Below are 12,961 nucleotides of genomic sequence, written 5' to 3'. Positions count from 1 at the left end.
CTGAAAGAGGATGTGCTGCTCTGACCCCCCTCCTCCTTTCAGGGTGGAGCCTGCTGGAGTCCGATGGTTGACACCAGGTCTGAGGAAGTGTGAGTGTGTTTTTACTTTGATTCAGCTTCACACTGTGACATCACTCAGTCACATCTGTGATGTCATCACCACACTGATGATACATTAATAACTGCAGCTGTGTTGTGTCTTTTTCTCTCCATCAGATTCCTGTGAGCTCACAGTCGACACAAACACAGTCAGCAGAGACATCAAACTGTCTGACAACAACAGGAAGACGACACTTGTGGAGGAGGATCAGTCATATCCTGATCATCCAGAGAGGTTTGAGACCTTCTGGTCTCAGCTGCTGTGTAGAACTGGTCTGACTGGTCGCTGTTACTGGGAGGTCGAGTGGAGAGGAGGAGTTTATATATCAGTGAGTTACAGAAGAATCAGAAGGAGAGGAGACAGTAAAGACTGTTTGTTTGGAGAGAATGATCAGTCCTGGAGTCTGTGGTGCTTTAATGGTCGTTACTTTGTCAGGCACAATAACAGACAAACATCCTCCTCCTCCTCCTCCTCCTCCTCCTCCTCCTCCTCTGGTAGAGTAGCAGTGTATGTGGACTGTCCTGCTGGCACTCTGTCCTTCTACAGAGTCTCCTCTGACTCACTGATCCACCTCCACACCTTCAGCACCACATTCACTGAACCTCTTTATCCTGGATTTGGGTTCTACTGGTCCAGTCCTGGTTCCTCCTCAGTGTGTCTGTGTGGTGTTTAGTCTGCAGAGTCTCCTCCTGTCACAGAAACATTGTCAGTGCTGAACAGTTGAGTCTGTACAGGATCACAGTCACATCAATCTTTCAGCTTCTTGTAATAAACTCATCAGTGAACTTTGTACAAAATGATTCAAACTGATTGTAAAGATTGATGGTTTCCTCCTCATCAATGATTCTGTTCTGCACATTAAAACTGAGACATCACTTCACTTTGTTCTGCACTTGTTGTATTTGACAGTCGTCAGCATGAAGCTGGTGACTCACAGAAGGACTTTAACAGGCAGCCGCTGTAAAGACTTTAAAACAGGCGTAACGTGCGTCTCCTTCTGGTCTGAGTCAGCAGTCGTGCAGCAGGATGTTGAATTAGCTGCTTTCATCATGTTTCTGTGAGTGTCACGTGTTAGCTAGCTACAGACTGCAGCTAATGTTAGCTAGCTACACACTGAATGTTGGCTAGCTACATACTGTAAACTAGGTGTAGAGTAGAGGCACTGTTAGCTAGGTGTAGAGCAGAGGCACTGTTAGCTAGGTGTAGAGCAGAGGCACTGTTAGCTAGGTGTAGAGCAGAGAAACTGTTAGCTAGGTGTAGAGTGGCAACATTGTTAGCTAGGTGTAGAGTGACAACATTGTTAGCTAGGTGTAGAGTATAGAAACTGTTAGCTAGGTGTAGAGTGGCAACATTGTTAGCTAGGTGTAGAGCAGAGGCACTGTTACCTAGGTGTAGAGTGACAACATTGTTAGCTAGGTGTAGAGTATAGAAACTGTTAGCTAGGTGTAGAGTGGCAACATTGTTAGCTAGGTGTAGAGTATAGAAACTGTTAGCTAGGTGTAGAGAGAGACACTGTTAGCTAGGTGTAGAGCAGAAGCACTGTTAGCTAGGTGTGGAGTAGAAGCACTGTTAGCTAGGTGTGGAGTAGAGAAACTGTTAGCTAGGTGTAGAGCAGAGGCACTGTTAGCTAGGTGTAGAGTGGCAACATTGTTAGCTAGGTGTAGAGTAGAGAAACTGTTAGCTAGGTGTAGAGTGGCAACATTGTTAGCTAGGTTTAGAGCAGAGACACTTAGCTAGGTGTAGAGAAGAGACACTGTTAGCTAGGTGTAGAGTATAGAAAATGTTAGCTAGGTGTAGAGCAGATACACTGTTAGCTAGGTGTAGAGTGGCAACATTGTTAGCTAGGTGTAGAGTAGAGACACTGTTAGCTAGGTGTAGAGTGGCAACATTGCTAGCTAGGTGTAGAGCAGAGACACTGTTAGCTAGGTGTAGAGCAGAAGCACTGTTAGCTAGGTGTGGAGTAGAAGCACTGTTAGCTAGGTGTGGAGTAGAGAAACTGTTAGCTAGGTGTAGAGCAGAGGCACTGTTAGCTAGGTGTAGAGTGGCAACGTGGTTAGCTAGGTGTAGAGTAGAGAAACTGTTAGCTAGGTGTAGAGCAGAGGCACTGTTAGCTAGGTGTAGAGCAGAAGCACTGTTAGCTAGGTGTGGAGTAGAGAAACTGTTAGCTAGGTGTAGAGCAGAGGCACTGTTAGCTAGGTGTAGAGTGGCAACATTGTTAGCTAGGTGTAGAGTAGAGAAACTGTTAGCTAGGTGTAGAGCAGAGGCACTGTTAGCTAGGTGTAGAGTAGCATTTCTGTTAGCTAGGTGTAGAGTAGCATTTCTGTTAGCTAGGTGTAGAGCAGAGGCACTGTTAGCTAGGTGTAGAGTGGCAACATTGTTAGCTAGGTGAAGAGTAGAAACACTGTTAGCTAGGTGTAGAGCAGAGACACTGTTAGCTAGGTGTAGAGCAGAGACACTGTTAGCTAGGTGTAGAGTGGCAACATTGTTAGCTAGGTGTAGAGTAGCATTTCTGTTTGCTAGGTGTAGAGCAGAGGCACTGTTAGCTAGGTGTAGAGTGACAACATTGTTAGCTAGGTGTAGAGCAGAGATACTGTTAGCTAGGTGTAGAGCAGAGACGCTGTTAGCTAGGTGTAGAGCAGAGGCACTGTTAGCTATGTGTAGAGCAGAGACACTGTTAGCTAGGTGTAGAGTGGCATTTGTGTTAGCTAGGTGTAGAGTAGCATTTCTGTTAGCTAGGTGTGGAGCAGAGGCACTGTTAGCTAGGTGTAGAGTAGCATTTCTGTTAGCTAGGTGTAGAGCAGAGGCAGTGTTAGCTAGGTGTAGAGTAGCATTTCTGTTAGCTAGGTGTGGAGCAGAGGCACTGTTAGCTAGGTGTAGAGTAGCATTTCTGTTAGCTAGGTGTAGAGCAGAGGCAGTGTTAGCTAGGTGTAGAGTAGCATTTCTGTTAGCTAGGTGTCAGTGGCGGCTGCTGGTCTTTCAGGGAGGGGAAGCTCATTTTTAGGCTACTGTGAAGTGTGACCGCCTGTGAGTGTGAGTGATCTGACGGGGGGAGAAGCTCCGCAGCTGCCGCTGCTCGTTGGGGAAAGAGCCGCAGAGTGACAGAACAGAGTCGCCAAACACAACGCTAGTCGTTTTTAACAAAGACACAATCGCTGGGGATCGGTAAAGTCTCCGGATCAGTTCAGAACAACAGAATGAAAAACTTGGAAAATGCTCCGGTGGATGTTTATTCTTCAAGATCGCTGATTCGCTCATTTAGCTGTCAATCAAAAAAGGATTCCGCCTCAGACAGCTCATCCAATCATCATGCAGAAGCCGAGCGTCCGGGCCAGCCCACTGCCCCATAGACCCCCAGAGACGCTGAGCGTCCGATGGGCGGGACAAAGCCCAGCATTTATCCAATGAGCGTCTAGTTTCGCTGCAGTGGAACAACCCGCTCTACGCTTCCCCATTGAAGTCAGTAGAAGCTGAGCGTCCGACTGTGTAAAGCGCTGTGGCGCTGCGGGGATGAATGAGAAGGAAGTTGCGCTGGTTACCTGTGATAAGTAGCTGATTCTGAACAAAAGATGAAGGCTTTCTAGCGCGTATTTAGTCAATGAAATGTACACAGCAGGACATATTTCACCACTTTTTTTTTTTTTTTTTTTTGGGTGACATTTTAGGGGAAGCTGAGCTTCCCTTGCAGTCTTAGAGCAATCGCCTCTGCTAGGTATAGAGTAGCATTTCTGTTAGCTAGGTGTAGAGCAGAGGCACTGTTAGCTAGGTGTAGAGTAGCATTTGTGTTAGCTAGGTGTAGAGTAGCATTTCTGTTAGCTCGGTGTAAAATGATTCAAAGTGATTGAAAAGATTCTTCATTTACATTTTAAACTTCTTCCATTAAATTGTGGAAATTGCGTTGACTTGTACTTTCTGTCATGTTGTTTTGAATTCTGACTCTTGTTCCAATAAAATCCAGAAATATTAGTGAAATGTCAGAAACAGGAAACATCGACTCGTCTGTAGTTTAATTGTAAAGAGTCGTTGTGAACAAAGTTGTAAATGTTCAGTAAAATATGATCAGATGTACTCGACACTCCACCTGAAACACTCTGACTTGTTCCATGTGTTTCTAATGATGAAACACAGTTTGATCATGTTGGTTTACACATGTAATTATGTCCGTAGTGACGTCATAAACTGTCAACATCTGTTCATTTCTGTGTGATTATTATATGAGAAGAAAACACATGTTAATGACAATCATTGTGTTTCTCTCAGTGTTTTGTGGCTGTTGAAGTCCATCAGATCCTTGATGGTTGTGAACGTTGATGTTCAGAGCAAAGAGTCTCCAACTTGTACAAATGATTCAGTTTTGTTTAAATCTTACTTTATTTCTGAAACGATTAGCTGACGAGTTTATAACCAAGACAGAAAGATGTCACACGATCACTGAAATCTGTCTCCTCTGCTAAAGTAGCTGAATATAAAACTACTTGTATCATCATGTTGTCTCTGTCAGTGGTGGAAAGTAATTGAGTACTTTTACTACAACTTTTTTTAGGTACTTTAAATGTAAAATAGTTGAGATTTCTTTACATTCATGCAGTTTAAATGTGACAAATATATTAAAATAAAAGACTTACACATAAATCTGACTTGTCTCTTGTCCCTCCTCTTCTTCCTCGTCTTCTTCTTCGTTGGTTTTTGCTGCTCCTGCCCGGTGTTGTCTGGCAACATAAAGACAAATATTGTAAATTGTGTTTAATTTATATCATCAGCAGTATTATTATCGCTTTAATCGACAACACCTCCGCACAGTTAAGCTGTGATTTGTGGACGATCACTTCATTGCTGTGTTGTTTTATCCTCACACTCTTTTATTACATGTTTATGTATGTTTTGCTCCTGGATGTCTGTATTTCCCTCGGGATCAATAAAGTATCTATCAACACCAACATGGAGCCAGCTGGGCTCAGAAAGGGTCGTAAAAAGATGAACGTCACAATAAATCTGCTCATATTGACGACTGCCGTTCTGGTTCTGGTTCAGTTCTGTGAGCTGCTGATGTCCAGGAGCAGCTCTACGATGTTTCAGTTAGCAGACGACGTCACTAACGAGGCTGTCGGCTGTGTTTCATAAAATATAACTGATAATAATGTAACTAATGTAACTCTGTTAACTGTCTTGTTGATTTTACAGATACTGATGTCTTGTAACTTTTGTAAACAACGTAGAAACAATCTGTCACCTTTTATTTCCTTTGACCGTCAAATATCCAAAACATTCTGGTTGTTTTTCACCTGCTGACTCCGTCTACTCGCTCGGCCTTAAAGATGATGTTTGTTACTATGACAACCCAGATAATATCTTGAGTATGTGATCAACTTCATCAGAAAATCTCCAGGTCGATTCCCGAATGTAGTTTTCCTTTCAGAACTAAAGTTAAATCATTTAAGTTAATTAACAGCATTTTATTATAACGTTTTATTTTTTGTTTGTTTGTATGTTTATCTGTCCTCTGTGTTTATTTGCGTTTACATGTGATCGTGTGCTGTTTGTAAATTGTTCTTTCTGAGACAAAGGTTTAAGAAAGTCTATAATGACGTATTTTCACAGTATCTCATGAGTTTGATGACGAACATCATGTGTGATTCAGACAGGATCGATACGTCATCTGTCTTCATCACCACCAGACTGACGTTTTTATTGGCCGTCCACCGGAAGTTGAGTCTTCGCGCCTCCCTCGTGCTTCCTGTTCAAACTTTAGTTTCGCTTTCCATGAAGGTTGTGACGCAGATGGTCTGCTCCACCTGAGCCTCCACCTGAGCCTCCACCTGAAGGTAACTAACACGTTTGACTCGTTAACAGAAGATCTGTCCGCTTCACTTATACAACTGTTTGATCAGGAGGACGGAGGGACAGTGACGTTAACAGTGTCCGCCATTTTGTGTCGGAGTGTAAACAGAGGGGATATGAGTAGAAGTGGAGTTAGTTGGTCAGTATGTGAGCACAGAGTGGTTGTCAGTGTGTAGCTCCACTTACTGATGACTGAAGGCAGCTTTTCCTGCCTGAATCAGCCTGTGGAGGAGGCCGAGACGAGCCGCCGCTCTCCCGCTGTCTGACGCACTGAACGCGGCTGGAGAGCAGCTGTTCGCCTGGATGCGGGAGCTGGAGGTGCTGAGGGGGCTGCAGCACCCCCTAAAACGAGGCTGTAACATGGGCCGAACTCACAAGAAGGCCCGAATCATTCAGAATTTGTCATCGACAGCGTTTCACACAGTTTATAAAGGCCCTCTTAACTCAACAACTCACAAAATGGAGCGATTTTTCAAGGGAGTCTGGGGACTTCCTGTCCCCCCTCCTCTCCCTGCTGCTGCTGACTGCAGCTGATGTGTTGCCAGATCTCACGACAGAAACAAGCAGGCCGATAAAAACGAGCCCAAAAGAAGCAACCACACACACACACACACACACACACACACACACACACACACACACACACAGAGGCCGGCAGATGTGATGAATAACAGCATTGTGTTTACATCGCTGGTACAGGAGCTGTGCACCTGGATGAGACAGGGCTAACTGGTTAGCATGCTAACTACATTATGTCAAATCTGTTGTTTCTTCACTTTCTGTTGATAATGTTGATGATTCATCTAAAACTTTACATGTTGCACCTTTTAAACTAGGACCACAACATCCAAGTGTTTAGTTTACTCGAGTATTTCTGCTCCGATTACTTCTCAGAGGAAGATATTTACATTTGTACTTTGCAGATAAATGTTTTAAATTAACAGCAGAGGACCAGATTGACTTTTATAGATTAAAAGTATCAGAGAAATGTGTCTGTTGACTCCACCACAGCCTCATGACGCCATCTAGAGGACTGATCGAAGTCCAGCAGCTGATGTTCTGACAGGAGACATGACGTCAGTGAGAGACATCAGTCTGCAGAAACGTCCATTTAGCCTTTATAGACCAAACACACCTGACAAACACCTGAGACTTTCACATTTTATAATATAACAACAGGTTATTTGAGCAATTTCTGCCTCCTGGGTAAATCAACTGGTCGGTGTTTGTTCTTAATCAGTTATTTAACACATACAGTCACATATAGAAGGAAAGTGACTTGTTTTGAGTTAAAAACTATGTTTTTATACCATTTGAAATGCAATAATTATGTAGAAATGACATAACAAATAAATTCCATTAACTATTATAAAACATATAATGAGAGATCGTCCTCTGGAGTCACTGGTGTTACCGTGTGACAAAAGTCTTTTATTTGTCTCCAGATTTCACGTCACTGCTGTGAGCGACTTTGTTAGTAGAGACCAGTAAAAGAAACTGAATACAAATGGATTTAATGACATGATTTAGTTTTGGTTTGATGTCCTGTAGCAGCTGTTTTGTGAAATATGTATTAATAGAGTCAGTGAGTTCTGGAATAATGAGCTCTGAGTTTAAATGTCAGAAGAGGAAGTCAACTTTCAGACATTTTGTCCTTCGAGAGTGGACGTTTCTGACCCAAAGGCTGATTTCAGTTGATGTGCAGATGAATGATTTGTGTTTCCTCTCCAGATCAAAGTGTGTGTGAGTTGAGCAGCATGAATCAGTGTGAGGACAGAGAGGAGGGAGGCCCTCCCTCTAAAACCCCTGGACCTGGACCTGGACCTGAACCTGGGCCTGGACCTGGACCTGAGCCCAGCTGTGTGTCCCTCAAGAGTGACAAGTCAAAGGATTTTATTGTTGGTTTTTCTGAAAGGAAGTAAGTTCTTATAAGCACTTAATTGTGAATAATTACATGTATTTTAAATTATTCTAACTTTATGCAAAGACATATTCACTAAACATACAAAGCTTCAATTAATTTGTTTTTTACTTCAGGATCCATCAGAGACCAGATCCTCCTGGACCTGAACCTGAACGCAGCTGTGTGTCGTTCACGAGTGAACAACCTTCTGCTGAAGAGAGGTAGAGTTTTAAAAACATGAAAATATCACTGATTCATGTTTTGACTGGTATTTAACTAGATACGTTTTTGTTTTTTTTTACTTTTATGTTTATTTCTATCTTCACTCTTCTTCGCTTACCTTTGTATTCTCACGTCAAACAGTTGCCCAGTTTTCCATTGTAGACTTCCACACAGACATTCTGGTTGCTGCATGAGTATAATAATAATAATAATAATAATAATATACATTTGAGCCAGTTTCAGAGACTTAAACACATTTGCGTCATCTGCTGAGTCAAAGATTTAAGAAGAGAAGATACAAGCTAAACTTCATATCCACAGGCTACAATAAAAAACAAATCATTAAAGGAAATTGGGAAATATTGAAAAGTGACAGCTGTCTTAGAGAAGCTCTTGCAGGTGCCCCCACCATTAGCTTAAGAAAAGCCTCTAAACTCAGAGACAGGCAACAGAGCAGGCAACTGTAAATGTGACTCCAGGTGTTGGATTGATGCAAAACTTGGTGAACCAAAGCATTGAACTAAAAGTTGCACTGAAATGCAGACAGGACTGTTGATTCACAGTGTGTTCTGCAGTACGACCAACACTTTGATGTCAGGGGAAACCATCTGATTCAATGATGTCATCAACACTTTAACTCAAAGGACCTTCAGCTTGTGTTTGTCTCTGAGTGGACAGACATAATGTGGCTGATTCTTCATGATTCCTCCACAGAGTCGACCAGGAGAGCTCAGAGGCTCCCAGAGGTCCGTCTGCCCAGCAGCATCAAACAGACCTGGACTCCATATTTATGGTCTGTACATGAACAACAACTACTTTTACATCCAGTCTGTTCACAATAATCTCCATGCTGCACTTTACAGACCAGTGGTGAATCTGTCCAACATGGATCTGATGTTTGGCTCCATGATGTTAAATGTTCTCATTCACGTAATATTCTGTTCCAGCTGCTGGAGGAGAACATTGTGACTTTTGTGAAGAACGAGCTGAAGAAGGTCCAGAAGGTTCTGAGTTCAGATCGCTCAGAATGCTTCGAGAGTCAGAGGGAGGATGAGGAGGTGCTGGATGGTGAGGATGAAGAGCAGAGGAGGAGCAGCAGAGAGGCATTTCTGAAGATCACACTTGACTTCTTGAGGAGAATGAAGCAGGAGGAGCTGGCTGACTGTCTGCAGAGCAGTAAGAGGATTTCTCTAAAGATTTAACATGATGGATCAACGAAGACTTTCATATTTTGTGGCTATTACTGGTGCAGTAAATACAGGTCAAAAGACCACAATCATCCAGTCCATCAGGGTAACTGACCTGTTTTCATTTCACACTTGAACTTGTCTGCTTCTCATCAAAATGATCAGTAAGATAAGACTTCAGCTGAGTGAAACTGGACAAGTCACGTATGTGAACAGAACAATAAAAGAGTTTTCACATTCTTGATAATGTTTCACAGTAAAAGCCTTGTTAAGAAATGAAGTTTTTCAGTCCACTGAAATATGAGAAGCCTTGTAATTAGAAATGGATACAGGAAGTTTTTAGTTTGTATTAATAGTGTAATGCAGTTACTTCAAAGCTTGATTTATTTCTCGCGTTGAATCTATGGCGTAGTATCTGTGTAGGTCAGGCGACAGGGTGCCGCTCAGTCTTGCTTCCTATCTTGCACGGTGGCCACTCATGGTACTGCAGCAAAAAATTCCCCTGTGGTCAAAAAGTAAACACAGAAGCCAGAAAACTTTTGGTGTGTGCGCTAGGTGAGCTATTCTCATTGGTTTTAATGGGTGCAATTTTTGCATCTGGCATCTAGTTCTTCGATATAAATCTGTGTTGTAGGTGCATACTCTTTGCCGTAGTGTATGCCATAGCCTGACATGCATCTCCACATAAATTGAACTACACGTTGCAGTGACACATATTTTTCTTAACCTTTTGATTACACAATCAGTCCAGTAAATAGAAAATGAAGTCTAAGATTGCAGTTCGACATTCTGCAAATAATGATGATAATAATAACTCTTATTTATTTGCTCTTTCTTTTTCAGCAAAAGTAGGATTTATATTTCTTCTCGAGTATGTTTATTGATGTCACTTGTTCTTTCAGAATCTCTTGGAATGTGTCAACTTAAACTTAAATCTAGTCTGAAGAAGAAGTTCCAGTGTGTGTTTGAGGGGATCCCTAAAGCAGGAAACCCAACCCTTCTGAATCAGATCTACACAGAGCTCTACATCACAGAGGGAGGGACTGCAGAGGTCAATAATGAAAATGAGGTCAGACAGATTGAAACAGCATCCAGGAAACCAGACAGACCAGAAATCACAATCAGACAAGAAGACGTCTTTAAAGCCTCACCTGGAAGAGATGAACCAATCAGAACAGTGATGACAAAGGGAGTGGCTGGCATCGGGAAAACAGTCTTAACACAGAAGTTCACTCTGGACTGGGCTGAAGACAAAGCCAACCAGGACATACAGTTCACATTTCCATTCACCTTCAGAGAGCTGAATGTGCTGAAAGAGAAAAAGTTCAGCTTGGTGGAGCTTGTTCATCACTTCTTCACTGAAACCAAACAAGCAGGAATCTGCAGCTTTGAAGAGTTCCAGGTTGTGTTCATCTTTGACGGTCTGGATGAGTGTCGACTTCCTCTGGACTTCCACAACACTGAGATCCTGACTGATGTTACAGAGTCCACCTCAGTGGATGTGCTGCTGACAAACCTCATCAGGGGGAAACTGCTTCCCTCTGCTCGCCTCTGGATAACCACACGACCTGCAGCAGCCAATCAGATCCCTCCTGACTGTGTTGACATGGTGACAGAGGTCAGAGGGTTCACTGACCCACAGAAGGAGGAGTACTTCAGGAAGAGATTCAGAGATGAGGAGCAGGCCAGCAGAATCATCTCCCACATCAAGACATCACGAAGCCTCCACATCATGTGCCACATCCCAGTCTTCTGCTGGATCACTGCTACAGTTCTGGAGGATGTGTTGAAGACCAGAAAGAGAGGAGAGCTGCCCAAGACCCTGACTGAGATGTACATCCACTTCCTGGTGGTTCAGGCCAAACGGAAGAACGTCAAGTATGATGGAGGAGCTGAGACAGATCCACACTGGACTCTAGAGAGCAGGAAGATGATTGAGTCTCTGGGAAAACTGGCTTTTGAGCAGCTGCAGAAAGGAAACCTGATCTTCTATGAATCAGACCTGACAGAGTGTGGCATCGATATCAGAGCAGCCTCAGTGTACTCAGGAGTGTTCACACAGATCTTTAAAGAGGAGAGAGGACTGTACCAGGACAAGGTGTTCTGCTTCGTCCATCTGAGTGTTCAGGAGTTTCTGGCTGCTCTTCATGGCCATCTGACGTTCATCAAATCTGGAGTCAATCTGCTGGCAGAAGGAAAACAACCCTCCCAGTTTTTTAAACTATTGAGAGGAAAACCTGAACCAACACATCTCTACCAGAGTGCTGTGGACGAGGCCTTACAGAGTCCAAATGGACACCTGGACTTGTTCCTCCGCTTCCTCCTGGGACTTTCACTGCAGACCAATCAGACTCTCCTACAAGGTCTGCAGACACAGACAGGAAGTGGCTCACAGACAAATTGGGAAACAGTCGAGTACATCAAGAAGAAGATCGAAGAGACGCTGTGTCCTGAAAGAAGCATCAATCTGTTCCACTGCCTGAATGAACTGAATGATCATTCTCTTGTGGAGGTGATCCAACAGTACCTGAGTTCAGGAAGACTTTCCAGAGAGAAACTGTCTCCAGCTCGGTGGTCAGCTCTGGTCTTCATCTTACTGTCATCAGAAGAAGATCTGGACGTGTTTGACCTGAAGAAATACTTTGCTTCAGAGGAGGCTCTTCTGAGGCTGCTGCCAGTGGTCAAAGCCTCCAAGAAAGCTCTGTAAGTACAGAGATATTTGCATATGCTAAAAATACTTTAAATACACACAAATCTTTTTAGCAGGAGGTGATAAATACTAACTATTTACATTTCAATTTTACATTGTCTCTCCAGGCTTAGCAGTTGTAACCTTTCAAGCAGAAGCTGTAAAGCTCTGTCCTCAGTTCTCTGCTCTGATTCCTCTGGTCTGAGAGAGCTGGACCTGAGTAACAACGACCTGCAGGATTCGGGAGTGAAGCTGCTGTCTGTTGGACTGCAGAGTCCACACTGTAAACTGGTAACTCTCAGGTAATATCAAGTTTTTATATGTTGTTATTGATTTGTAATATTTCTTAATCAGTAGTTAAAACAACCTTACTCAGCTCAGGATTGCTATCAGTTCTTATTCCTTCTGTGTTCAGGATCTTTGTGAAAGTCTACATTCAGTTTTATATGCCTGTACTACCTCTGCAAGGAGGCATCTGAATTGGATAAGCAAATCATCTAAGCTGACTGCTTTTAACTTGAAGGAGCACCAGGTTTACTCAGTGCTCCTACTGTTTATCTAACATTCTCAAACTAAAATTGGAGGTAATTCATTTTTGACTGCTTGTATGATCTCATTCTTGGGGTTAATACTTCAAGTTGCTGACCATAGATGAAGTCTGGGAAGTAGATGATCCTGCACATGACAAGATATTTACCTCTGGACTGTACTTTACAGGTTGAGAAGTAATGAACTGTTTGTCTTCTTGTTTTTTTTCCCCTTCAGACTTAGTGGCTGTAACATCTCAGAGGGAAGCTGTGAAGATCTGTCCTCAGTTCTCAGCTCCCAGTCCTCTAGTCTGAGAGAGCTGGACCTGAGTAACAACAACCTGCAGGATTCAGGAGTGAAGCAGCTGTCTGATGGACTTCAGAGTAAAGAATGTACTCTAATAACTCTAAGGTCAGATTAAGTTATTGATTGTCTTCAGTTACTTGAGGCACTTCCCTAAACTACCACCCCCACATGGATTTATGCAGATCTTAAGTG

At 43.0% G+C, this 12,961-nt stretch overlaps 2 protein-coding genes across 2 annotated transcripts in view; both read left to right on the top strand.

The window, feature by feature from the left end:
- Positions 1-12,961, top strand: part of LOC311252952 (uncharacterized protein) — a 38,295-nt gene that overhangs the window by 22,278 nt on the left and 3,056 nt on the right. The window contains exons 15-24 of the mRNA XM_084346616.1: positions 43-89; positions 216-764; positions 5,863-5,918; positions 7,671-7,852; positions 7,972-8,058; positions 8,774-8,852; positions 9,007-9,235; positions 10,149-11,949; positions 12,064-12,237; positions 12,701-12,874. Coding sequence (XP_084202742.1) covers positions 43-89; positions 216-764; positions 5,863-5,918; positions 7,671-7,852; positions 7,972-8,058; positions 8,774-8,852; positions 9,007-9,235; positions 10,149-11,949; positions 12,064-12,237; positions 12,701-12,874 — 3,378 coding nt within the window. The remainder of the gene's footprint in view (positions 1-42; positions 90-215; positions 765-5,862; positions 5,919-7,670; positions 7,853-7,971; positions 8,059-8,773; positions 8,853-9,006; positions 9,236-10,148; positions 11,950-12,063; positions 12,238-12,700; positions 12,875-12,961) is intronic.
- LOC311253375 (protein NLRC3-like) overlaps positions 6,047-12,961 on the top strand; it is a 36,003-nt gene continuing 29,088 nt past the window's right edge. Inside the window, exon 1 of the mRNA XM_084347296.1 lies at positions 6,047-6,666. The gene's annotated coding sequence lies outside the window, so the exon portion shown is untranslated. The remainder of the gene's footprint in view (positions 6,667-12,961) is intronic.

This window comes from Pagrus pagrus, assembly GCF_965226575.1.
Source record: "Pagrus pagrus genome assembly, chromosome: 24".
Taxonomy (NCBI): Eukaryota; Metazoa; Chordata; class Actinopteri; order Spariformes; family Sparidae; genus Pagrus; species Pagrus pagrus.
The sequence above is the reverse complement of the archived record's forward strand: the minus strand, read 5'-3'. Positions and strand labels throughout refer to the sequence as shown.